The 25,147-nt window shown below is 42.0% G+C and overlaps 1 protein-coding gene across 3 annotated transcripts; it reads right to left on the reverse strand.

Annotated features, from left to right (window-relative positions):
* Positions 1-715: 715 nt before the first annotated feature.
* Positions 716-24,576, reverse strand: ALDH18A1 (aldehyde dehydrogenase 18 family member A1). 3 transcript variants are annotated; one of them, XM_082486457.1, is made up of 16 exons: positions 24,450-24,576; positions 22,666-22,815; positions 22,471-22,575; positions 21,397-21,549; positions 20,714-20,804; positions 18,997-19,121; positions 17,207-17,351; positions 14,464-14,537; positions 13,723-13,822; positions 12,358-12,578; positions 7,537-7,674; positions 6,613-6,808; positions 6,339-6,460; positions 4,017-4,203; positions 2,444-2,539; positions 716-1,461 (listed from the first exon to the last, which is right to left on the reverse strand). In XM_082486457.1, the coding sequence occupies exons 2-16, from the start codon at positions 22,807-22,809 to the stop codon at positions 1,280-1,282; spliced, it is 2,079 nt and encodes a 692-aa protein (XP_082342583.1). In that variant the 5' UTR covers positions 22,810-22,815; positions 24,450-24,576; the 3' UTR covers positions 716-1,279. The 3 variants fall into 3 exon arrangements, with proteins under 3 accessions (XP_082342583.1, XP_082342582.1, XP_082342584.1); XM_082486456.1 differs by having other exon boundaries at positions 21,391-21,549; XM_082486458.1 differs by lacking the exon at positions 22,471-22,575 and having other exon boundaries at positions 21,391-21,549.
* Between the last annotated feature and the right edge of the window lie 571 nt (positions 24,577-25,147).

Genomic DNA, 25,147 nt, shown 5'->3' on the forward strand with positions numbered 1-25,147 from the left:
CATGGCCTGGGAAAGGCCCCCTCATTGCGCTCCTGGCAGGGTCTGTGCCACGGCCCCCCAGTGCCAGGCTGACTGTCCCTGCCACGCCGCCTCCAGTGACCAGGAGACATCTGCAGCTACTGAAGCATCTCACTCGCCTCACCAGTGTCCGTGGGCCCCCAGCATCCACAGGGAGTGGAAACGTGCCCAGCGCCCTGCCATGCTGCCCCTGTGCGTCCCCCATGTGCCGACCAGGAGAGAGGGGGGTGCAGGAACGGGCTCCTGAAGCACTGACCGTGCAGGAGAAGGTGCTGAGGTAGTGGCTGCGAGAAGCAGACAGAAAAGGAAATGGCACCCTTGCGCACGGTACTGCACCCATCCCACCCCGGCGCCTGCAGCGCTGCCAACTCGCACATACGGCACTGGAGATGGCCCTACCTGCTGCTGAACCGCAGGGAGCAACGAGCCGCCGGCTGTGCCTGGTGGCCATTGAGGGAGAGCTGCGCTGAGCATCGTGCCACAGGGTGCGCATGTGAACCCACTCACTGCAGTGCACCAAGGGAAGCGTTTCTTCAGAACTTTGGTCAGGAAAAGCCAACATTGAAGTAGTATTGCTTTGGAGGAGGGGTTGCGGAAGCTTAGGTTTTATATAAAATGAAAGTAAAATAAGCCTTTGGTACAAATAAAGTAACAAAATTCACATAATAGACAGTTGTATTATTTATCTACAATAGTCAACAATACAAAGAAATTTGATAGAAAATGTTTCTTGGTCAAAAGCTTACGATGCATTTAGAACATCTATCCCTTTATCACAAGAGTAATCAAATACAAAGAAAGTGTAAAGCTTTCCAGTTTTCAAGAGCTGCCATGATCTTAAAACTGAAGAAAAAAAACAAACTGTCAAGTTTGTTCTCCAGAACAGATATTTGAATAAAACAAAGACATATGAAAAAAAAAAAGCTCCAGCACCAAGCATATTTGCTATAGGGAACATCAGGATAAAAAAAGAATGCAGCAGATATTTAAATCTTTCCTTGCGTTACCTGTATGTTTTGAAGAAGTCTGTCTCTGGGAAAAGTGAGGTCAGTTTGCTGATACTATCTAAGGGAACAGAAAGAGGCAGGGGAAAAAAAAAAATATCACAGATGGGATCATTTTGTATTCACTGTATTGCACAGTGACCGAGAACAATGTTCTGAAGATGAAAAACAAACTCCCTATCCAGAGACCACCCTGAAGCCTGAGCATCATCAGAAAATATTTGTACCCCTGGGTTTTCCCCCCCGCTCTGGTGTTCTCAGTTGGTATTTCTCTGAGGGAGAGGGAGGCTCTCATGAAGATACTTCATGCTCCCATGCTCTGAGAAGTCAGAAACAACATGATTGTCCCCCCTCAGCAACCACTTTGTAGTTAAGAGTCCTTCAATTCCCACTGGTCCACGTGCATGGATACGAGAAGTACTAATTCCCACTTCAGCACCTGCAGGAAACACACAAGGTAAAGGTAGTTAATCCTCAGAAGATGTTCACTTCATACTAAGCGGTTTTGCACTTTTATGTAAAAACAGCTGCCTGCCTTTCAGTGACCTGCCTTTCTCTGCTCCACTCCAAATGCCAGAAGTTACGTTTGCCTGTTCTAATTCAAAGGTTAGAGGAGCTTAACTATCACATCATAAACTGTAATGTTTATACTTCTGGCTGCTACAGAGTTACTTTTAGAGAGAAAGATGCAAGAGAGAAAGGTATCTCTCATATGGATCTTAAGACTTGTTTCCTGAGGGTTTAATCCTTTAAAAAAAAAAAAAAAAAAAAAAAGGTAAATTAGTCAAGACCGTGATCTTATGTCCTTTTTTTATAATTTTGAGGAGATACTGCAAGACCCTCACTAGATTTTTTTTAAATCACATTGAACACTGAATGTTCCAGCTGACACAGTAATAACCTGCTATGGAGATTTTTGAGTTTCTGCCTCAGGAAAGAACGTTTCCCTTGTCTTCTGCAATTCACAGTAGGTGCACCTGTTAGTTTAAGCAACTGATAATTGAGTTTGGTTCCTGCCTTGCATTCCTCCACAGGGCTGGCACACTGGACAGCAGCTGTCTGCCTGGCAGGAACGAAGCATGACATTCTTTACAGCATCATTAGAAAGATAAACAAAAGAAAAACTGTTCACCAATTTCAGATCCTGTGTTGCATTGTTCCATCACTACATGCAATGCAACATACTTTATTCTGATTGAACAGAGCTTCAAAGGATCCAAAACATCTTTGCTCCCTACTGCTAAGTTAATCTACATAGTCTGTATAGCAGTATCAGATAGTTCTGGCAGGAAAGAGTTATTAAAACTCTTAAACAGACAGTAAGATCAGAGACTAATCCTATCTTCCAGGATTCAGACTACCACACTTTTCACACAGGAGCAAATCCTGCAGTCACATCCCTGCAGTGTTTTCCCTCTTACCTAGTCCAAATCTATAGCCGTCAGAGAATCGAGTACTGGCATTCCAGAAAACACAAGCACTGTCCACATGCTGGAGAAAGAACTCTGCTGTTTTCTCTGGGAAAGAGGCAGAGAGAAAAATAAAATCCAGTACATACAGAATGATCAAACGCTCCAATAAACACAACATAATACAGTGAACAGATATAACAATACAACTTTCACATGCAACCTTCTCAGACAGTGTTTAAACAGCCTGGGCTAACACATGTTCATTTATACCTTCCCAGTATGCCTATGGAGTCGACACTGCTGCAAATGTTACAAGAAGCTTGCAAAGATTAGAACAAAGTAAAAAAATGTCAAATTCTAAATACATGCAGTCTAGAACCTGCAAACAGGGATAGCTGTATGACTGCGGAGAAGAGACAGTGTCCCCAAACAACATTTTGCAGTCAAACTGAGACAGTTAAACCACAGAGTCAGCTCTCCATTAGTCTCAAACACGGAATTGTTTTAGATAATGAAAAAGCCTATGCTAAACTGCTATTGCAGGTAATAGTTGGGAAATACAATGCAGAAATACCACAAGAAATCAGCTAACTAACCCAGTTTAACACAGAACGTGCAAGACCTGAGCAAGCTTAAGCAAAGTTATGCAAGTCTTGGTCCTCTGGAGGACTCCGTTTCTCTGCAAGCCTGTGAGCTGTGGGTCAGTCGCCCTTAGCAACAAGATGAACATTACAGATCAGCTCTATTTCCAGTACGCTCCCTAGCAAATCAGCAGTGCACTAGGTCCGGTGGCAGTGGGTTACGGTATCAAATGCATGCCTTTTAGTGGCACTCATGTAAGCTCGGCAGGAGGTACAGAAACAGAAGCCTGCTTGACTCACACACTGATCAACCACAGATCAACATGACCTTACTGCAGCTGATCCTCGGGAATTCCAGGCTTGGTCTCAGAGTCAGCCTTTGGCTGGGCGCAGCGCTATCTGGGTTTTGAACTGGCACAGTGTTCAAACTGCAGCCAGGACAGGTGTTAAGGATGGGAGCAGCACACAGATGCACAAAGGAACACAAGTTGACAACAAAGAGACAAATAACTGTGAATTGAGATAAATGCAGCTTTTATACTAGGGATGCAGAAGGGAGAAGTAAAGGACTGGGAGAGGTGGGGGGAAGACACTTGTCCTTGTTTGCAAGATATAAAAATGACACAGGAAGACAAAGTGGACAAAGTCTGATCTTCCCTACAATCCCTATTCCCTCCAATGAGGTAGTTCACCTCATCAGCATTCAGAGGTCTAAGGACATCTCCAAGATTCAGGATATGTTCCTGCAAAATCCTCTGATGCGGTAAGTCTGCACAACACAGGAACACAAAGCCATTTGCCCGGCAAGACCATGTGCTGCCATTGGCCAATTGCTCAAGCCCATTCCTTAACATCCTGGAATAAAGGCTACACAACATGTTTTCTTTGAGCTAAACAGGACTGTAGGTACGTTTAGCTCATAGGCCTCCAGTTGGTTACTAACACCAAGAATTGGCAGCCAAGCCAAAACAGTAGCTTAAGGAAGCAGACTGATCACTAACCATTCTCTGTGATGATAACATCTGTGTGAGAACTTCCATACTTGTGGATATGTTCAACAGCCTCTTGGACGCTGTCCACCACTTCAATGCAGCACTCCAGGTCCCCATATTCTGTGCGGAGAGATTTCACTTCTGAAGGGCTGAATGTCAAGTAAGATGCAAACTTTGGGCCAGCATGAATCTTCACCTGCAATATCAGAAACATTTTGTGCTGCTGACCACACCGATACCTTCCAGGTGAAAGTGTGGCTTGTACTCTGTGTGGGATGGAGTTAATTTTCTTCATAGCAGTCCCTATGGTGCTATGTTTTGGACTTGTTGATTCAAACAGCGTTGAAAACACAGCAATGTTTTGGCTGCTGCTGAACAGAGCTCACAGCATCCGGGCTTTCTCTTCCCCACCCCCACTCTGCCCCCAAGCAAGAAGGCTGGGAGTGTGCAGGAAGCTGGAGGGGACACAACCCTAAGAGCTGGCCTGAACTGACCAAAGAGATATTCCATGCCTTATAATGTCATGGGCAGCAATACAGAGGGTAGTGGGTTTTTGGGGTGGGTTTTTTTTTTTTTATTATTTATTTTTTGTTCTCCCCCCCCCCTCCTTCTTTCGCTTTCTGCTTCCTCTCTCCTTCACTTATCACACTATCTTTCTTTCAACCCACAAGGTTCCTTGCTTTTGCTCCTCTTATTCTCTCCCCCTGTCCCACTTGGGGCAGGGGAGAGTGAACGAGCAGCTGGCTGGTGCTTAGCCGCTGACTGCGGTTAACCCACAACATTTGTGAATCAAATGTTCACTGCATGTATTGTAAGAAAAATAAGCCTACACTTTGGGAAACAGCAGATCGGTGAACTAGTGACAAGGTACTACAGCTGACATGCTAGGTTGGCTACCTACCATGACATGCTCCTAGTTCAGGACTCATTTCAAAGTTATTTAAAGTAATGGCATCAGTTGGATAGAAAGTCATCAGGCAGGAGGACGGTACAACAATAGTACTGGGAAAACAGCTAAAATATTACAGCCAGCCCTTAAACCAAAAGTCTTAAGATCTTGAATGGCTTTTACCATTTTATTTTGTAAACTGACACCAGCCCTCTCTGAAGCCTGTGTTTCAGACACAAAACTCACGCGTTTCTCATTTGTTATAAAGATGGTCTAACACATTATCAACCTCTGAGTTTAATCATAGCAGCCAAGACACCTAAACAATGAGAGATAACTTAGAACTTATACAGCAGAGAAATCCCCATGCAAATGAAACACAGGGAATTTTGACAAGACAAACATAAATGGAAAATAAGGCACAAGTCTGCAACATTTGAAATCTGAAGGCTTTTAAGAAGGTATCTGTAAAACAGCATTTTCTTGTGCAACTATAAATTACTTTAATTGCATTATCCTGCCAAATATTTGCATGTTTCTTGTTGTCAGGTCAGATTAGACAGCGATAACATCCTCCCCACTGTATTAGGAGCTGGGTGGGTGGTATTGGAAATACACTAGTCCTCACACTCTCCCATCCAAAATCCAGAGATCTACTTTTCACTCGACCATTCCCAAGAAACAACCAAACAAGACATGGAAATAAAATCCATGAAGTGAGGACTTGCTCCTGACTACCTGTTAGCTTCTTTTACTATGACCTTTTCAACATCAACACATACAGCCTCTCTATTTCACCTGCATTAATCGCTGCCTGTACACTCTATTTGCCAAATACATACTGTTGTGTGAAAATCCTCTATTTATATGCAATTCACACCCCTTCATGGATATTTCTTTCCCAATACATCTCTGCTACCTTGACTGACAAAACATTACCTGTGTCAAGACAAATAATTAGTATACTGGCCTTTTGCTGTTCCTCTGACATGCTAGGAGGGAAAATGGCTGGGGATAAAGGGCATGAAAGGCAAAAGGCTTAAGAAAATGTGGATGAAGCAGATTCCAAAAGGAGAAAAACTGAAATGGAATTCACTTGGTTAAGAAGCTACATTATCAGAATCAAGAAGGGTAGAGAAAGGGTCGTGTATATGCTTTAAGGCAGAAGATGATTTTTTTCCATATAAAAGGAAGTATTTGTATCCCAATAATGGCACATAGCTGTCCCAAAGAAGCTGCTTTCAGATCATTTCTACAGGAAAAACCTGGGGTTATGTGGAGAAGCAGAGAAAGTTCTCTACAAGTTCATTTACGTGTACACAGAGACATACGGATAACTTGTGTTATGCCATCAAAACTAAATAGGGCTACACCAGCCAGACCAAATGCTTCTCAAGTGTTAGGAAAAAAACAACCACAAAACAAAAGTATGAGTGACTAACCTGTTCTACTCTCAACATGTCTATGATCTGATCAAACAACGGGGTTCTCAGCAAGTCTCGATGAATTAAGAGAGTTTCCAGAGCATTACAGGCAGCAGGATATTCACACTTTGAGTCTCTGACTGAGGTTTAAGAGTAGATAATTGGTTATGTAACATTTACGACAAAGATTTTCAACAGCACATGAATTATCAATTACAATAACCATATCACACACTCCAAATATGAAGTTCAATTACACCCATGAGATTCAAGTCACCCTCCCCAAGCTTACTTATTCGTGTGACCTTCTCAACGCTGGCATCTGTGTCCACATACACATGACAGATCCCTTCGCTGTGTCCCATCACTGGGATTCCCTTAGCAGCTTTCTGGATATTTCTGACTAGCTGTGATGAACCACGTGGAATGATTAGATCTATCAGCTTATCCAAACGGCAGAGATCTTCTACTTCTTCTCTTGTGTTCACCTGTGGTAGTTGCAATACAAACAGGTTTGAACTCTCAAGTTCTGCCCATACTTTTTATACCTACGTGCTGGTTTGAGTGACACAGGACTAATTTCTCTTCTAACACTTGGGAAGACTGCACTTTTAGAAGACTAGTGTCTAAATTTGTGAAAATACTTACTTTCTAGCCAGCTATGGTGTGTGGGTTTCAAGGTCTCAGTGTTTTCGAGCTTGCCAGGTGCAGGGATGAGGAGGAGCAAGACCTGAGCACTTGACCCAAGCTGGTCAACAGGATTATTTCATACCATCAATGTCACGTTCACTATAAATTAGAAAGTTTGCTGCAAAGTTCACTCTCTCTCCCTTAATGGCTGCGATCCTGAGAACTTCGTGCCCCAGTGCTGGACCCCTGAGCCCTTCCCTTCCTCCCAAAGCTGTAGCGCTCGCAGTGTCCGACATTTGCTGTCCACTGCTGTCCACTGCTTCCTGCTGATGTAATTGGCTAAGTACAATCTTTGCATATTCTGTATTGGTATCACGATCAATATTGGTTCTTTAGCGTATTAACATTAATCTTACTCTATTAAATCTGTTTATACTTCAGCCCCCAAGTTTCCTGTTTTTTTCCCCGATTCCCCTTCCTGGGTGGGGAGAGGCCATTGGGTGATAGACAATAAATTGCTATGGGTTTCTCAAACTATAACAACATACCATAACAAAGAACTGTTGACTTAATTCTAGGCACTTACTAGTTGCACTGCATCTTTGACTCCATGAATGGAGAGTGCTTCTTGTGTCAGATGATGAAGGATTTGATTGCTATGTGCTGCCTCTTTCCCTCCTTTAAGCAGTAAGCCATTGCCACTGGCTATGGCCAAAGCAGACACCTGTCAGAAAAGAAATTATTTAAGGTGAAAAAAGAAAAAAAAATGAGGGAAAGAGAAAAGTAATCTTCCTCTTCTGTTGGAGTAAGAACCACAAAATAGATTAAGAACAGGATTTTTAAACCTGTTGATTTACTCAGTGTTAATCTACGGGTATTATTTTATAGCACCAAAACAATCATTACAAGTAACAGCATGTTTCGCTCCAGAAATGAAATATTTTAGGAACAAACTTGAGTTTTCAGGGTACTAGTGCCAGGGGGAGACTGCAGTGGACAAGACAGAGGAAACCCTGGACATAGACTCTGGTATAAATTGGGTAGCTGTGTGGGCAATCACTCCAAGGAGAGTAATTTTAGGTGCAAGAACTCTTGTCCCTAACCATTGTGGCAGAAGGTGGCTAATGAGCTCTTCCTATGAGCAGTTAAGAACATTTTCATTGTGTTGTGTAACACAGAAGTCATAAATAGACAACACTTGCCATAAGTGTGGGGGGAAAAAAACCTTCTAGACAATAGGCCCAGCATCACCTGTTTCACGTTTATAACCAGAAGGAACAGACTGATATTGTTGCCTTTCTGTTTAAGACGCCAGATTTCACCCATTTAAGTCCAGCAACACAACTAGAGCATGTCTAAAAAAAATGCTCCAAAGAAACCACCACTTTTTGGAAGACATAAAAAATTACTTCTGCTGTTGAAAACATATACCAAATTTGTTCACTCTCCAGACACTAGTTCTTATTGGTGTTTTTCCCAGTAAACTGAAAACCTCTTTAACAGAGGGGTGGTAGGTTTTTTTGTTTGTTTCGGTTTTCTGTTCTTTTCTACCTAGAAGTATGTCAGACATGATAAAGCACCCTTCCCAGATTTATTTTACTTTTGTATCCCTTTTTGTCTTCCTTACCCCAATCCCATTCACAATGGCCTCACAATTTGTCCATATGTTTGAAAAAAAAAAAAAAACAACCATATACTCCTTTAGAGAAGAAAATCACCTCCTCTTCAGAACCTTTTAGAAAAAAACAAATTAAGTATTTGAAGTTATTTTACTGTATTAATATCTTCTGGGAAAGTTCATATGTATCATTATCATCATATGTACATATCATCACCAAACCTGCACTCATTAGTGTATCAATTGTATGCTGTTAAGATGTGGATGCCAGAATTAGCCACACTCACACCTAACAAGCAGTTAGCCTAATGGCACACTTTAGATGCTGATTCATACAGAAAAATGTTAAGCCCATCAGATACATCTCCTCAGATCACCTCCTTTTCACTTCTAATATCAAACAGATAACAACAATCACAATGTTTGCTACTCTACCTTATCGCGCTGTCAGCAATTTGAAAAGAATATTGCAAAATAAGAAATACTTCAGAAAAATACACTAAACTATAATAGTCTAAGAAGCCTGCCTTACTTAGACACTGTGTCTTTCTAACTTACAGAACTAGACACTAAAAAGCAGTCTGATTGTATTTTGAAAGTATCTTGTAAGTATCTGCCTCTCCAGAGGTCAGTATCACAAGGGAAAGCTAAACAAATAAGCTTATTTAAATAAAGAATTACAGGCATAAGATGAAAAGAAAGGTTATGAACTGATTTGAAAAAAAAATAAAGAATTAAGACACAAAACCAAAAAATGTTGTGATTAAAAGCAGAACAGAAGATATGGGGTTTCAAAACAGTTCAGTCCCTTCAAAGAGCAGTAGCGCGCGACTATACCTCAGAGCAACAACTGGATTTGCTGCAATCTATAGGAAGCAGTCTGCGAAAGATGCTCGCAATTTGGCCTTCTAAGTATTAGAGGCAAACATGCTATTTGTATATGCTCATTAGAAGCTTATTAAATCTTAACTGGTAATATGCAATTGTTTAATCTTTACTGCAGCTCAAGACTGAACTCTAGCACTGATCTAACTCTGCATAAGCTATCTCCAGGGAGCAAATCGAGCATGCTCTCTTCCAGGACAAAGTCAAATTTCCCCTGTAATTGGGTATCCAAGCAAGCATGAGATGTGGTAGTAAACTAAGAGGAGGGAACTGCTCCCCTGCAATCACAGACCATCCTACTATCAGCTACAGCATGGGACAGAAACCATACAATTCAAACACCGAGGTATCAAAGATGGTCCTCTGAAGTTGCATCAGAGTACCTGATGAGAAAATGAGGACAGGAGGCTGGCAGGAAGAAAAGCAACTACGAAAACAAGCTATTCCAAGTCCGTAAAATAAAAAGAGGGGAAAAAATGCGTGCAAGAGTCAGTCTGGTGCACGTTTTAAGATAAGATAAAGGGGAGGAGAAAGAGGGAGACATCAGCTACACAAGGCAAGAGACCAGGGTTGAAGTCCAGGAAGACAGACTAGAATTCAACAAGGAAGCATACTGGTTATCTATGAAGAACAGACCAAGCAACAAGGAGCTAATAATGGTAGACAAGGGAGACTAGTGCCTTTTTGTTTCATGGCAACTTTGCCTAGAACATACTCCCTTTCAGTATGAAATGAGGACCACTCACAAAATTCAGGCATGAAGTACCAAGCTATCTACTGGTTGAGTCTCACTTCCTTTTAAAGTGCCTATGCCCATCACTTCTTCCTCAAACACCCGCTTCATATATTAAGAGAACTCCTCAATCAATCTTCCTAGACACCTAATGTTAATTGTGGGAAATGTATTGATAATTAAGTTTTTTGTTTTCTTTTTAAAGAAATGGGCTAGATGAGGTGACAGTGAGGTGGATTGAGAGTTGGCTGCGGGACAGAACTCAGAGGGTTGTGATCAGCGGCACAGAGTCTAGTTGGAGGCCTGTAACCAGTGGTGTCCCTCAGGGGTCAATACGCGGTCCAATTTTGTTTAATATATTCATTAATGACCTGGATGAGGGGACAGAGTGTATCCCCAGCAAGTTTGCTGATGATACCAAACTGGGTGGGGTGGCTGACACCCCAGAGGCCTGTGCTGCCATCCAGCGTGCCCTGGACAGGCTGGAGAGCTGGGCAGAGAAGAACCTAATGAGGTTCAACAAAAGCAAGTGCAAGGTCCTGCACCTGGGGAGGAAGAATGCTAGGCACCAGGACAGGTTAGGGGCGGACCTGCTGGGAAGTAGCTCAGAGGAGAAGGATCTGGGGGTTGTGGTAGACAGTAAATTATCCATGGCCCAGCAATGTGCCCTTGTCGCCAAAAAGGCCAATGCAATCCTGGGCTGCATAGGGAAGAGTGTGGCCAGTAGGTCGAGGGAGGTCATTCTCCCCCTCTACTCTGCACTGGTGAGGCCACAACTGGAATACTGTGTCCAGTTTGGGGCTCCCCAGTTCAAGAGGGACAGGGAACTGCTGGAGCGAGTCCAGCGAAGGGCAACTAAGATGATGAAGGGATTGGAGCATCTGCCTTATGAGGAAAGGCTGAGACAGCTGGGACTCTTTAGCTTGGAGAAGAGAAGGCTGAGGGGAGACCTTATTATGGCGTACAAGTATCTAAAGGGGGGGTTGAAGGAGGATGGAGCCAGGCTCTTTTCAATGGTTCCAAGTAACAGGACGAGGGGCAACGGGCACAAGTTAGAACACAGGAAGTTCCATTCAAATACACGGAAACACTTCTTTACGGTGAGGGTGACAGAGCACGGGCACAGGCTGCCCAGGGAGGGGGGGGAGTCCCCTTCTCTGGAGATTTTCAAGACCCGCCTGGATGCAGTCCTGAGTAACGTGCTCTAGGCAATCCTGCTTTAGCAGGGGAGTTGGACTAGATGATCTCTAGAGGTCCCTTCCAACTCTGATAATTCTGTGATAAAATCTACTACAGTTGCTCAGTAAAGTAGTCTGGAGTTAGAAACTAAGATCAAGGTCACCTCTGCAACATTTAGTTCAGCCCCCCTATTTGAATGCATTATAACAGCATTTACTCGCAGCAATACTCCCACACAGTGCTGCAGATGAAGGCATTTGCCTTTAAGATGCCTGCCTTATTCCTGCCACAGGATAAATGATATTCACTTACAGTACACCACTTGAGATTTTCACTAGCCTTTCCAGCAACTTCAGTACTTAAGAACTTAGAACACCATTCTTCCTCACACCCATCTCACTACAACTGAGTCAAAGCTATTGTTCCCCCTCACTGCACACAAGCAGCATCAGTACACGACAGACCACTCAAAGCCTGGAACTTCTGTGTTTTCTGTGCTTAGCTTTTTTTAAATATATTTTTTTTAATCATGTACTCTTAACGGTTAAGAGCTAATTACTAGCATCTGTATTAAACAGTTCCTGTTCAATCCCAGCCTGCAGTTCAGCTGTATGCAGCATGGACAGACAAAACAAGTGCTCATTGGTAGGAGCCTCCCAAGCTGTCAGTTAGGCACTGAACGTACATTCTAAAGACACACGCAGGAACTGCACCATCTGGATGTAAGGTAACTTCTGTATGTCGGGGTGGGCTAAAAAAAAAACCACCCCAAAACAAAACAGGTCTGTATAACTCTAAATACTGCAGAAACGAGTCCTGAGATTATCTCTGCAGGAAAAATAGGGACGCCAACAAAATCAATTTTAGAAGAATCCAAACAGGAGTCCTTTGAGACAAGGCTTCTTGAAGCCTCCCAATTGCTCACCAACAGAAATACTTTTTCTTTTGTCATCAAAGAATTCCCAACAGTGTATTCTGCCCTCCTTACATACCTGCGGAAGACAGTCAGGACGGGACTCAAAGATCACGAGAAGGACACCAATAGGCACTGTCACCTGCTCCAAATCCAGGTCTTTTGCTATTCGCGTTCGCCGAATTACACGGCCAACACTGTCCTGTGAGGATGCTGCAATCTGACGGAGACCAATAGCCAAGCTGTTCAGCTTTGATGTAGACAGGCTTAGACGTTTTAACAAAGGAAGTGCCAATCTCCCTAAAAGAAAGAAAAAATTGTGCTGGAGATAGATAAACTGGTCTGCCTAAGCTCAAGCAAAAGTGATTTAAGGAGTGAACCTAAGGAAAATTCAGGTATTTCCCATGCCATAGCAAGAAACCTACTTGAGATGAAAAATGCAAAACATTAAGTCCGGTACCCACAATAAAACCACTCAAATGTGACAATGATTTCACACACTACCACATTTTCACTTAATGTGCTTTAAGTGATTTGTACATGAAGCAACATCAACATCCACAAAGATAAGGTTTGTCCTACTTCAAGTACTGCTACATGTCTGAATTTCTTACGCCCTTCTACCCTTGCAGTATTTCTGGAAGGTTCATGCAGTAATTTAATCTTTCTGGCTTACATATAGAAATCCCAAAGCAGAGATGCATACGTAGCATTTCTATTCAATAAAGACTGGGCAAGAACTGCCTGAATTTCCTAGTCTGAACATATTCAAACAGTAAGTTAACCCAGCAATGTACCCTCAAGTACTCTGATCAAGTAAAAAAAAAGGTTCCCTGGCGTCTTCCACAAAGTATTACAATTCATGATGTGTCACTTTCATACATGTGCTATCCCTGTATGTACACATCCCAACCCCAACTTCTCAATGAACGCATCAATCTCACATAGAAGAATGGGTTTAATCCAAGCGACCTAAATAGAACCTTCCTCAATCAGAAGGGGACAAGATTCTTTTCGGAGAGCATCAATTTAAGGATAGAGATAACAGCCTTCCCCCCAGGAGCCAAACGTTATTTTAATCAGCCCAGAAAATATTCACTTTATGCATGACAGTAACAGAGAGGATGTTTGTTATATTCCACTTCTAAAGTGAGCCTCCTTTGGCAAAATGGAGCACTAATTACTTTTTAAAAATTTTTTTACAATATACTGCTCAGTGTTTCGCAAAGCCTCAGTATCTTCTCAGATGAAGGCATCTGTTTTATGTAATTAAGGAAGCTGCCGCTGTTTACACTGACAAGCTCTCAAAGTCCTGCATTCACTAATCTGTGAGAACCATACAACCTAATCCCAGGTGACAGAAGATTCTAGTTCTGCTCATTTCCTTCAAAGCCCAGAGAGGTTCAAGACAATAGGATTACCATGGAAGGACTTGAAATATTACCTTTATTTTCAGCCTCTTCTAAGTCCTTTTTGTTTGCCAAGAGAATTTCTTCTCTCTGGTCAGTTAGTAAGTCAGCAAGACGATAAATAACCTCCGCTCTCTGAAAGAGAAAAGTTTCTGAACTGACTTCCTACACAAAGTCCATGCTATTTGACATCTGGCCCCTTTGAGTCCATTTATGTTGACCACATTCTCTCACTGTCTTGACTCCCCAAATACTTGGGGCCAGCTGATTTTTCCAGCCTGCATCACATTGAAAAATAAGGCTGAACACTGCTTCAGCCTTTACTTTGCTTTTCATTATCTTACTTTCTATACCCAGTCGCCTTCACCAAACCCACAAAGTTCTTCCTTTAAGACCACCTTCTTCACAACAGATGCCACATTTTACCTACCCAGCTGCAGAGCAGTAATTGATCGTCTACAGCTCCTCTTTTACATGCACTACACACAGGAGTGAATGGAACAAGTTATTCCAGTCAATTCTGCAGCAGCTCTGATCACAATGCATTTCTGAGTGACATTCAATGCTATTAAAATTTTTATAAACCCCACATGAAAGCATATATTACTTCATAGCCCCAAGATACATGATCTTGCTGTTTTTCTCATCTCTAAGCATGCTACAACCCAAATGATGGATATGGCACACAAAGAATAGATTCCTGTCCCAACAATCTATGTTGTAAAATTTGCCACATATTCACAAGTTTAACAAGTGAGGCCATGTTGTTCTGTCACCTGCTCAGGCTGTAGAGCCGCCAGGGTCCTGCCACCAGCTCGAGCCATTTCACCCTGCTGCTCTACTGTAGGACCTGAAAAAAAAACCAAAATATGTCATGCAGACAAAGTAACAGCACATGTGGAAGTGAACAATAGCCCTTCCATCTTCTGGTCTTTGCTCAAAGCAGGTACAGAGTCTTAACCTGCCGTATTCAAGAAATCTGTTGTATGCTAGAACAGGAAAATCTGTACCTGACACAAAAATACTGCTATAGTCCCCAAACATAAAGAGTCATCACAGAGATTCTGCAAGGTCACCATTTCAGAGGCAAGTGTGCCCCATGTACCAAAAAGACCTGACAAAGGGCAAAAGAACACCAGCATAGCTAAGTCTCAGGGCGTAGTAGCCTACTGAAAGAAAGGAGCCAACCTTTGAAAAGTTTTAGTACCCAGCTGAGGAAAACAGAAAGGATTACAAAAAAGCATAGGAATGTACAAAAACTAATGGGAGCCAAAACCCAATCAGAGTAACAGCTTGCAGAATTGCTTTCCCTCTGTCCCTCCCTGTGTGCATTTCAAAAGGGTTCCTATAGAAGAAAGGTGTGTTTTTTTCTTCTTTTCTGGCAGGACCCCAAAGAATCTGTCTCAATCTGAAATTATATGGAACAGGTTACTTCTGCTTTTATTTCAAAACAAGTCACCAGGTTCAGGTAGCATTTCCCCAAAGAGTTCTTAAGTAGCTCATGGATAAACTAAGTTGTGATTTTTAACTCTCCTGAAATTGCCTGTAAAGCAGATGACTTGACGGTGATAAATATGCCTCAACTTCTATTTAAGAAGGGTCCCATGGAAATTGCCAGCGCAGAATTTCAATGTTATGGAAAATAACAAAAGGTATAGTGGGAAGTGTAAGAAAAGAACTTGCGGACATGTGATTAATTAGACTCATTTAAGAAGTGTTAAAACAGCTTTTTAAAGTGAAGTCATACTTTACAAAGTATGGTATGTTTTGGTGTTCTCTGAGAAAAGTGACATGTATGTAAGCAGATACAATCGATTTAAAAAAGTTACTTGAATTTCCAAAGTTTGCTCTTTGGAAGATAGAAGACAAAGAGAGGACTGGAGTAAACAGAAGAGTGCCAGTAAAACTCCACAGGAACTTTTGCCATTTGCCGTATTTGTAAGTGACTCAGAATAGGGTCACAAGATGAAAAGTTTTACTGCTGATACACGTTTATTATAGTGGGACTAACTAGAAAGTGTCACTATTGCACTTTTTCCTAGAAAACAGCTTTTCAGAGGAGGACCTGGGGGTCCTGGTGGACACCGAACTGAGCACAAGCCAGCAGCATGTCCCTGCTGCAAAGGCGGCTAATGGTGTCCTGGGCTGCCATAGGAGGAGCGCTGCCAGCAGGTGGAGGGAGGTGATCCTTCCCCTCCACTCAGCATTGGTGAGAACTGAACACAGTTCTGGGCTCCCCAGTACAAGAGAGACATGGACACTGTGGAGAGAGCCCAGCGAAGGTCCACAAAGATGATGAAGGGACTGAAGCATCTCACATATGAGGAGGTGCTCAGAGAGCGGGACTGTTCAGCCTGGAGAATGTGGCTTAGTATTGTAACAAATAATATTATGAAAACGTCATCTCAGTGAACATCAACATCAAACAGCAAATTAAATGCTTGGAATTATTAGAAAAGGCCTAGAGAACAGAAAACATTATAAATCTTATCAAAACTAATTTAGTCCTGCCATCTCATAAATTAGAGCTTCATTTGCACCTTGAACAGTAGGTGAAATTTTGGGTTTTGCCCATCTCAAATGGGCCACAATAAAATGAAAGCAGTTTCAAACAAGAGAAATGGGTATGACCAAGTTTTTGGAACAGCTTTGGTACAAAATGTCTGAGACCAAACTTCTTTCACATGGAAGAGGGATGATGAGAGGAAAGATGATGTCTCACATCTTCAAAGCTGAACAGGGGTTGATTGCCCATACAGGCAGTAAGGGCACCAAATGAAGCTACCGGGAAGAAAATTCAAAACCTTCCCCACTCCCAACCCCAAATTAAAGCAAGCAGCTCTTTACATAGATCTAGCTCCAGAGTTTACACAGTATCTAGTTAAGGCTCTTGACTACTGTGACACAGAGCCCTGTGGATGCTGTCTTTATGTGGGTTCAAAGGATGGTTTGACAAATTCATAAGAAATTAATTGAAGATTATTATACACAAAGAAACTCACTTGGCTTCAAGCGCAAGTCAAAAGTAACACTCCATATTTGTCCTGTTCTGCTGAGGTCAGGGATCTTTGGTCTAACTTTCTCCAGCAATTTTTACACTGTCCCAGCAATGCAGTGGCAGGAAAACATTCCTACCTACCATACTAGAAGACTGAGTCTTAAAAGGAATCTATGATAAGAAATAAAACTAAACACTATCTTAGTGCAGCAGCACATTTTATGTCTACATTTTCACACTGAATTGTCAATACTAGATGATAACCCCTGAGACTAAAAATGGTAAAAATTCTACTCATTGCATTCTTCAAATGCAAGTCAGATGCAGCAGTTTATCATCTGCAGGGAACCAGAGCAGAGGATTCAACATTTTCTATTCCTACTTTAGAAAATACCTTTCAAAATCCATTTTTTCAAGCAGAGTGTGGTTTCCCAGTTATTGTGCAGGTCTAGCCAAATTTTAATTCTAACCTTTCAGGAAATCTCTACAACTCTCAATGTACACATTACTTCTGTACTCACCTGCAGGTTTTACCTCTGAAAAAAAAGTTCCAACTTTTTTCCCTTCCACAATATCTGTGATGACATGACCCGAGATCTTTGGGTGGGTTCCATTTGCAATCACTACAGAGGTGCCTCCTTGGAGGGCCCACAGAGCTGCTTTCACCTACAGTGAAGGATAGAGCCAGTTCCAGGAAATTCTTTTGTCATTTGAATCACCACTCTCAACCAGTGTTCTTGCTCCACTTTGATCTCCATATTGGTAATTTATGCTTTCAAAGAGCATTCAGCATGCTTCGGGAATTTCCATAATGTAGCATTAAACAAGATCATGTATTGCGCTTCACCTTCCCTTCCTTAACTAGCTGCCACTTTATAAGCATACTTCATATTTTTCCTAACAGCCTGCGTTTTTCAGGACTTCAGCAAGAACACTTTGGTCCTACGTTCTTTTTCACCATTACCTTATGTTGCAAGTTCTTACTGTTTGAAGAAACTTAATTTTCATTTTTGAAAAGATTCTGATGCCAGTTTTCCTGACATCGATTAGCCATCAATAATTAATACACTTTAAGCGACCATGTGATATTACTTGTACTGCAGAGCACTGTTCTTGCTCAGGTCCTAGCCATTACCATGTAACATTAAAATATTATTCAACACCTTTAGCTGTCTGAAGTACTCCCATAAAGTGTGATCAGCCTAAGCACTCCTTGTGGGTCTGCTTAAGATGTAGACGTATTCTCATTGTTTATAACCCTTTGGTGAAGCTATGAAGTTTGATGAAGAGTTACTCAGGTTTCCACACAAAATTTTTTACCTACTTTGTTCACATTTTCTGTTCATGTTTTCATTGGATTTTTTATTTATTTGATTCTACTTTTTGCTTGGGAGTACACCTATTGTCTTAATAGTTGTTTCTTTCAGTGGGCTCTATTTGAAGACTTTGTACTTCTTCAGTTTTGAATTATATCCTTTTTTTTTTGGTATTCTTCCCTCTTTTTGTTGTTATTTTGGAGGAAAAGTCTGCAAGTATAACATTTCGGAGTCATCTTCAAAGGTCAGGATTGCAGCGTACTAAGCAATGTATAGAAGCAACACACATGAGATCTAAGGCAAGAAGCAAGTCTGAAACAAAAAAAACCCTGATGTCCATAGACTGGGAACTGAAATCAATGATAGTACCAGATCACCTGTGTGCTAACGTCTGTCATCAAGGGTGGGTGGGGAGGCAGGCATCATGATCAACAAGAGCTCTATGAAATTTAGGGGCAGCATCTTTGTAGGCGTTGCCCTAACATGAAGGGCAACACGAGTTCCCTTTCTGAACTACAGTGTTGGCACACTGAAGTTTGCTTAGTCCTTCTACCAAACGTTAAGCTTATAGGAGGATCAGCTTATTAGTAAAGGTCTCCTCATCCTACAGATGTGGTCTCAACTAGTGCTGAGTAGAGGGAAATAATAATTTCCCTTGACCTGCTCACTATGTTCTTTCTAGTGCAACCCGTGATGCTGTTGGCCTGCTTTGCACAAAGGGCATATTGCTGGCTCACATTCCACTGGGTGTCTACCAGGCTCCCTATGTCCTTTTCAGTGAGCCTGCTTTCCAGCCAGTCAACTCACCAGCCCACATCGGTGAACGGAGTTGCTCCTCCCTAGGGGTAGAACTCATCATTTCCCATTATTGAACTCCATAAAGTTCCTGTCTGCCCACTTCTGTAGCCTGTCAAGATCCATCTGAACAACAGCACAATCATCTTGTCTATCTCCCTTTTTTCCCCAATAACAAAACAAATGTTCCACATTTCTACCTTGGCTTCCATGCCTCCCATTCCCACCCGGGACTTGGTTCCAAATGTTACAGACTGCTGGTCTCCTGGGTAGAATATGTCAATGAGCTTTGCATCATCAGATCCTGGAGGGCTGTCAAAGAGTCCTGAAATAAAAAATAAAAATCTGTTAGTGCTATATACCCTCATCTCCAAAGTTCACCCAAGAAAAAAAGAAAAAACAAAACAAAACAAAAAACAAAACCCCCATGAGGCTGAAAAGTTATAGGATTGAAAACTTTCACTGAACCCTGCTTTTTGTGTGATTGAAAGCATGAAACACTTAGCAGGCAGACTCAAGAAGTACAGCTTTACTGAAAGCATAACAAATAAGAAACTGAAACTCTGCATGCTGAATAGCAGCATGCAAGCTGGGAGGTAGTGCCATTTGGTTGAGGTTACAGAGACTGTTTACAGCTTTTATATGTTTGAAATCAGGGCTTACGTATACAAGCCCACAACTGAACAGGCAAAGGATAGTCCTCCTCACCAAAATCTCAGATGATATACTTGAGTGCTGGGTTGTGCAGTGATAAACTGGGCAATTCAGAAATATGTAAAAAGGGTAAATATCAAATTCTGCTAAGGAACACAACACTACAGAGACGTACTCTTATTATTTAAAAAAAAAAAAAATCTAGTAATTTTATGTAACTATGTTTGCAATTGAATGACACTTTGATTTACCTAACACATTAAACCTAAACTCTACCACCACACTTCCCAGAATTTCTATGTGAACAAGTACTGGCATTATAATTTAGAGAGCGTAAGTGCAGACTATCTGTGTCTTTCCTTGATAGCTTGGGAAGGAGAGGACACACATCTTTCCATAAACAAGATGTCACATTGAATGAGTAAGTTTGGAGGATGAGGGTGTTGGGTGTTAATTTTTTTTTTTTTTTACAAGTTCTTTTGCCTATTGCTTTTATGACTTGTTCTCAGACAGTCATTTCAACTAGAATCAACCACAAAATCCAGCTGAATCTGCTAAAAGAAACTGTGTTTACAGAAAGGCACCTCCTTCCTCCTCGGGGCCTACAATGTGTGCAAAAGTCCAGGATCCACTGAAAGAAACCCAACTGGAGAAGACGAAAAATGTGACTTGGGTCACGTGGACTGCACCGATCTGAAACTGCACCCACTACCCTCCTCTCTCTAGAAAAAGAACTTCAACATCCATAGGTGACAACACAGCTCAAAAGTCAAACATCTGGAAGACAGAAAAAGCTAGCAAGTTCCAGGTGTGTGGAAGGCAATGACCAGGACTTGTAACATACCTGTAATTCACCGAAAGACAGAACCTACTGCCAGAAGAAACAAACTATTGTAAAATTGTATTTGGCTTATATTCCTGATTCAGAACACAAAGCCTTTATCCTACATATTACTCATGACTGTATCATACAATTCTGAGAAGCTAGCAGAAGTACCATAGTACATATGGTATTCTGGGTGCTGGAACAAGTCTCAAGTTCACATGCACTCTCACCCACCCAGATTCAACAGTGTGGCAGACAGTCTTTGGCTTATGCAACAACATCAGCATTGGATATATGCCTTAAGGAGTTACGTGGTACGTTGTAATTGTCCCTGTAAAAGATATGAACTAAAGAGATCAGTAAAACCTGAATACAAGTTGGTTTTACTATCTGATGTACTTCAATAAAACAAGAAAGTAAAGAAATGAATCACAAACCTTCTACATCTGAGAGAACAATCAGGAGATCAGTTTTCATTTCCACAGCCAGTCGTGCTGCCAGACTGTCATTATCCTTCACACTAATCACCTGTAATGCACATGCATATCAGCAGCACTGAATAGCAGGAGGAACTAGGAAATATTTGGCTGCAACAGACAAAAGCAAGCTACCTCAGCACTACCAAATCCTTCTGAGCTACTTTGTTCACACCCACTGGAAACTTGGAAGGTGATCTTTGTGTGAATGTACATACACTTCTGGAATGCAGTAGAGCAGTGCCAAAATGACAAGCAGTGTGATCAGCACTTGCATTCTCCACCTTGCTGCCCAGTGACAGGACAAGAGGTACTAACTGACCCTGCTTTAAGTGGGGGTACTGGACTAGATGACCTGTAGAAGCCCTTTCCAACTTCAACTGTTCAGCAAAAAGCAACTGGGCATGCTTGTTTTTAGCAGGGCCAGACATCATCTGCCCTGCTTCCACCCCACAGCACTGTATCATGCCAGAAACAGACAGGTCAGCATAGTCTTTCAGTACCCTCTGTCCATATTACTAATGTTGTATGTTTGTTTCCCTGCTGCAGGCCTCAGAGGTCCCCAATTATTAGCGAAGAACACATTAGAGCTGTACCATCTACAAGCAGGATCCACCCCCTTGCAATACTTTACCCACATTTACCCCCTGCAGATCACTATTCGGCTCTGGAGGTGGAACAACAGCATCATTAGTGTTAATTATAGGGACAATATTCATTCTTAAAAGTTCATGCAACGTTCCATTTAAGTTCCGACGCTTCTGTTCATCATGGAAATCCAGGTTGGTGACTAAAATCTAAAAGAAAAAAAAAACCCTCAATGTTTGCTCTGAAGAGACATTTTTTTCATTTTTACTCTGCTATTGGACATTTGAGAACTAGGCAAACAACTCCACCACACAAATGTTACACTAGCATGAGGAATCAATGTGTACACTGACTTGTTTGGCATGGGAAATTAATTCTTTTAAATCAAAGGAATGATAGTTGTCTGCCAACTTGAAGATTATAATCCAGCACAACCTATAGTGATTGTTAGCTATACTGTAAATATTTTTAATCATATCAGCTATACTGTAGTACAGGAAGAAGTTCCTCCATGCGAGACTTCATATTAGGCTCCTAAATTCATTAATGGTGTCTAAACAAATAAGGCCTTACAGTTGATGCAATTCTGTATTCTCAGAGTATTTAAGATAAGCAAAGCCTGCTTAAGTTCAATTAATACATTTGCAGCATTCAGTATAGGTAGAAGACCCAGGCTAGGGATACCATCACCTACAAATTAGAAAGATTTGAGGAGCAGATGGACAGCAAGTTCTGAAGTGTAGATATACATTTCTGTCAGCTTTATAGAATGTGTGGCAGTTCACCCACTTGTGATTTTTAAACTTTCACTTTGGGTCACCAACTTCAGCTTTTGTGAAGAGACCTTAACAGACCTCACCCCATACATAAGAGCAGGACACACATGAACTCCAAAAGAAAAAAGCACATTTCCTCCACCTTGACAATAGGAAACTCCATTTCAGAAATACTTAGCAAGGCACTCCTGTATAAGCTACCATTTGTGCTACAACATGCCCCAAAAGTGGGATGGCAATGGAAGTGCAAGACGACAGTAAAGATAGCAGCATATAAAACATGGAAAAAATCCAAGAACAATTCCATCACTGACTGAAGTAGTCAGTCAGATTAGGAAAGAAGGAATCCCTTACTTGAGCTGCACAGATGCTGTACTGTGTAAACATGGCCTCATACAGAGCCATTAGGCCACTCTGGCCAGCTGCTGCACAGGCCCGGGCCTCCAAGACTGGAATAGCCTACAAAGATAAAGAACAACTGTCAGGCAGCGACTTGAGCAGGTACTACCCAACATTCAAGGAAAAGCAAGAGCGCTGCCAGACACTCACCATATCTTTTAGCTGACTCTGGCCTGAATGAAGCGCTTGCCTCACACTCTGAGAAAGCAAGATCTCATGACGCAACCGCTGCTTTCCAAAAGCTACAGCACCGCTGGTGACAATCATCATCTCTCGGCCCTGATTTTGCAGCATTGACACCTGTAAGGACAGAACACAAGAAATATGGCCTGGAGCATAATCACCGCTAGCATGACAGTTCTGGCTATGACAGATAACCTTCTGCTCACCAGTTCTTGCTGACACAAGTGTTTTGCTTTATCCATGGATGTGCAAAGCAAGGCAACCACCCTCTATGATACTCCTGTGCACCTTCCTAGCCACTTAAGAGCTATGCAAAGGACTGCATGCAATCTGTAGCTTCTGCTAAACTTTCTTTTCACAATACCAGTTTTTATGACAGACTCATGCTTGAATTTTCACAACACATATCACTTGGTAACACTTCTATACCCCTTCCCCTTCCACCTTCATTGAAACAGATAAGGAAAGATAAGATATGAAAAAGCTGTGAAGTAGCACCTGTACCTTCCACCAACTTTCATATTCACCATCCATTCCCAAAGCTGCTGTCATACAGTAACTTTGTATTCTAGAAGTGAAGAAGCAAACTCTGGTAGTACTGCTTTTAACTACTTCTTCCTTACATATATATGGCCAGATTCCTTTCAAAGCCTTAAAGCTAGATGTCTTACATGAATTTAATTTATTATGTTAACTTTACTTTCCAGAGAAGACATGTCCAATCCCCCCCAAAGTCATAATTTCATTTTGAGGAACCAATCCATGAGTTGACCCCATCAGTTTTTCCCACAAGTAATGAGGTTTCAAGCTTTCTCCTGGAGGAAATCTGCAAATGCTCAGGTAATCAAGAAGGGTCTACACTTTCTGCAAACTTCAGTGCCACCATCTCACTAGATCCACTAAAGCCCAAGTAATTTCTTACCTATTGCATAAAAATCTCAGTGTGCAAATCTTTCCCTCTATACTGGGTCTGGCCAACATGGAGGTAACTTTCTTCACAGAGCCCGTACAGTGCTGTATTTTGGATTCCGGGACTAAAACAGTGTTGATAACATTCCAATATTTTGCCTATTGCTAAATAGTGCTTGCACAGCATCAAAGCCTTCTCTTTCCCACGTTTAGCAGTACTTGCACAGCATCAAGGCTTTCTTCTTCCCACTACATCCCATCACAGCAGGTAGGCTAGGGGCTGGGCAAGAAGTTTGGAGAGGACACATTTGGGACACCTGACCTGAACTGGCCAAAGGGACATTTCATAACACATAACGTTATGCTCAGTAATAAAACTGGGGTAGCAGAATAGGAAAGGGCAGCGGGTTGTCTTCCAAGGTGGCCATCGCTTGGGGACTAGCCGGGCATCAGTCTGCTTGAGCAAGGTAGTGAGTGATTGCCTTAGCATCACTTCTTTCTCTTCCCCTTCCCTTCGCTTATTAAACTGTCTTTATTTCAATATACGAGTTTTCTTACTTTTGCTCTTCCTATTTTCTTCCCAGTCCAACTGGTGGCAGAGCACGAGTGCGGGTGGCTTAGCTGCTGGTTGGGATCAACCCCCCACACCTTCAAACGCCAATTTACTGAGTTACATGGTTTATGCTACCACAGCACAAGGGGACGAAAAAGGGAAAGGCCAAGACATTGCTTTATCTGGGCCATCATTGCTTTATGAGTTTTTCCTAAAATCTTCTATGCCATCCAACAATCACCAAGTACCTGAAGTTAAAACAAACATTCCACTTCAGTCACAGAATTACCTGCTCTACAATAGATGCCAGCCTCCCAAGGGCCAAGCCACACTCATCCCCTCGAGTCACAACAGCACTACCCAGCTTCACTACAATCCGCTTTGCATGCTTCAGCTCACTGCGGTGCGCAAACGATTTTCCATGTGCACGGCTGAGTGGCATGGTGATAAACGGGATGTTGCTCCAACAACGGATGGATTCATTCCTTAATCTTTGGTTATGGCGAGGGAAATCTGCAGTTAAAGAAAGAAAAATGCACTCTTAAGTGTTTCATTCAGACTTTAAGCCTTTAAAGTCATGTAACATTTCCTCCCTTTCCAAGGCTAAAGCTCACAATGCACACTTCTCAGTGACTGGGAATGAGAAGCTAGCTTTCAAGTCACCAAAATAAAGTGAGAACCAATAATATCTGAGCAGCACTAACCATTGCTAAGGTATATAAGGCAACATCTCATGTGTCACAGAGCTTTGACTCTGGGAATCTAGAAGACCAAACTGAAAGACACCGTAAAACAGCCCCTACAGCTCACATCAGAAGTACTAGTTTTAAAAACAATCCCCTCTGCCTTCCCTCATTAAATACAGCTAGAGAGTTTTCCTGTCTGTAGTAGTGCAGAAAGCTTGACTGTTAGGAAAGAAAACACACACAGCTTTTACAACCTAAGTCAGTTGTTTTTGCGCATTGCTCAACTAGGGGCAGCAGAAGG

The sequence above is a fragment of the Vanellus vanellus genome (genome assembly GCF_965231255.1).
Source record: "Vanellus vanellus genome assembly, chromosome: 7".
NCBI lineage: Eukaryota > Metazoa > Chordata > Aves > Charadriiformes > Charadriidae > Vanellus > Vanellus vanellus.

Bases quoted from the DNA above. Each gene is read 5' to 3' on its own strand.
- ALDH18A1 (XM_082486456.1), bottom strand. From the start codon at position 22,809: ATGCTGCAAAATCAGGGCCGAGAGATGATGATTGTCACCAGCGGTGCT. The intron at 12,579-13,722 runs GTAATATTTCAA...TCTTTCTTTTAG, and splicing joins AGAAGAGGCTGAAAATAAAG to GGAGATTGGCACTTCCTTTG. The intron at 6,461-6,612 runs GTAAGCTTGGGG...CTTAAACCTCAG, and splicing joins TGAGAAGGTCACACGAATAA to TCAGAGACTCAAAGTGTGAA.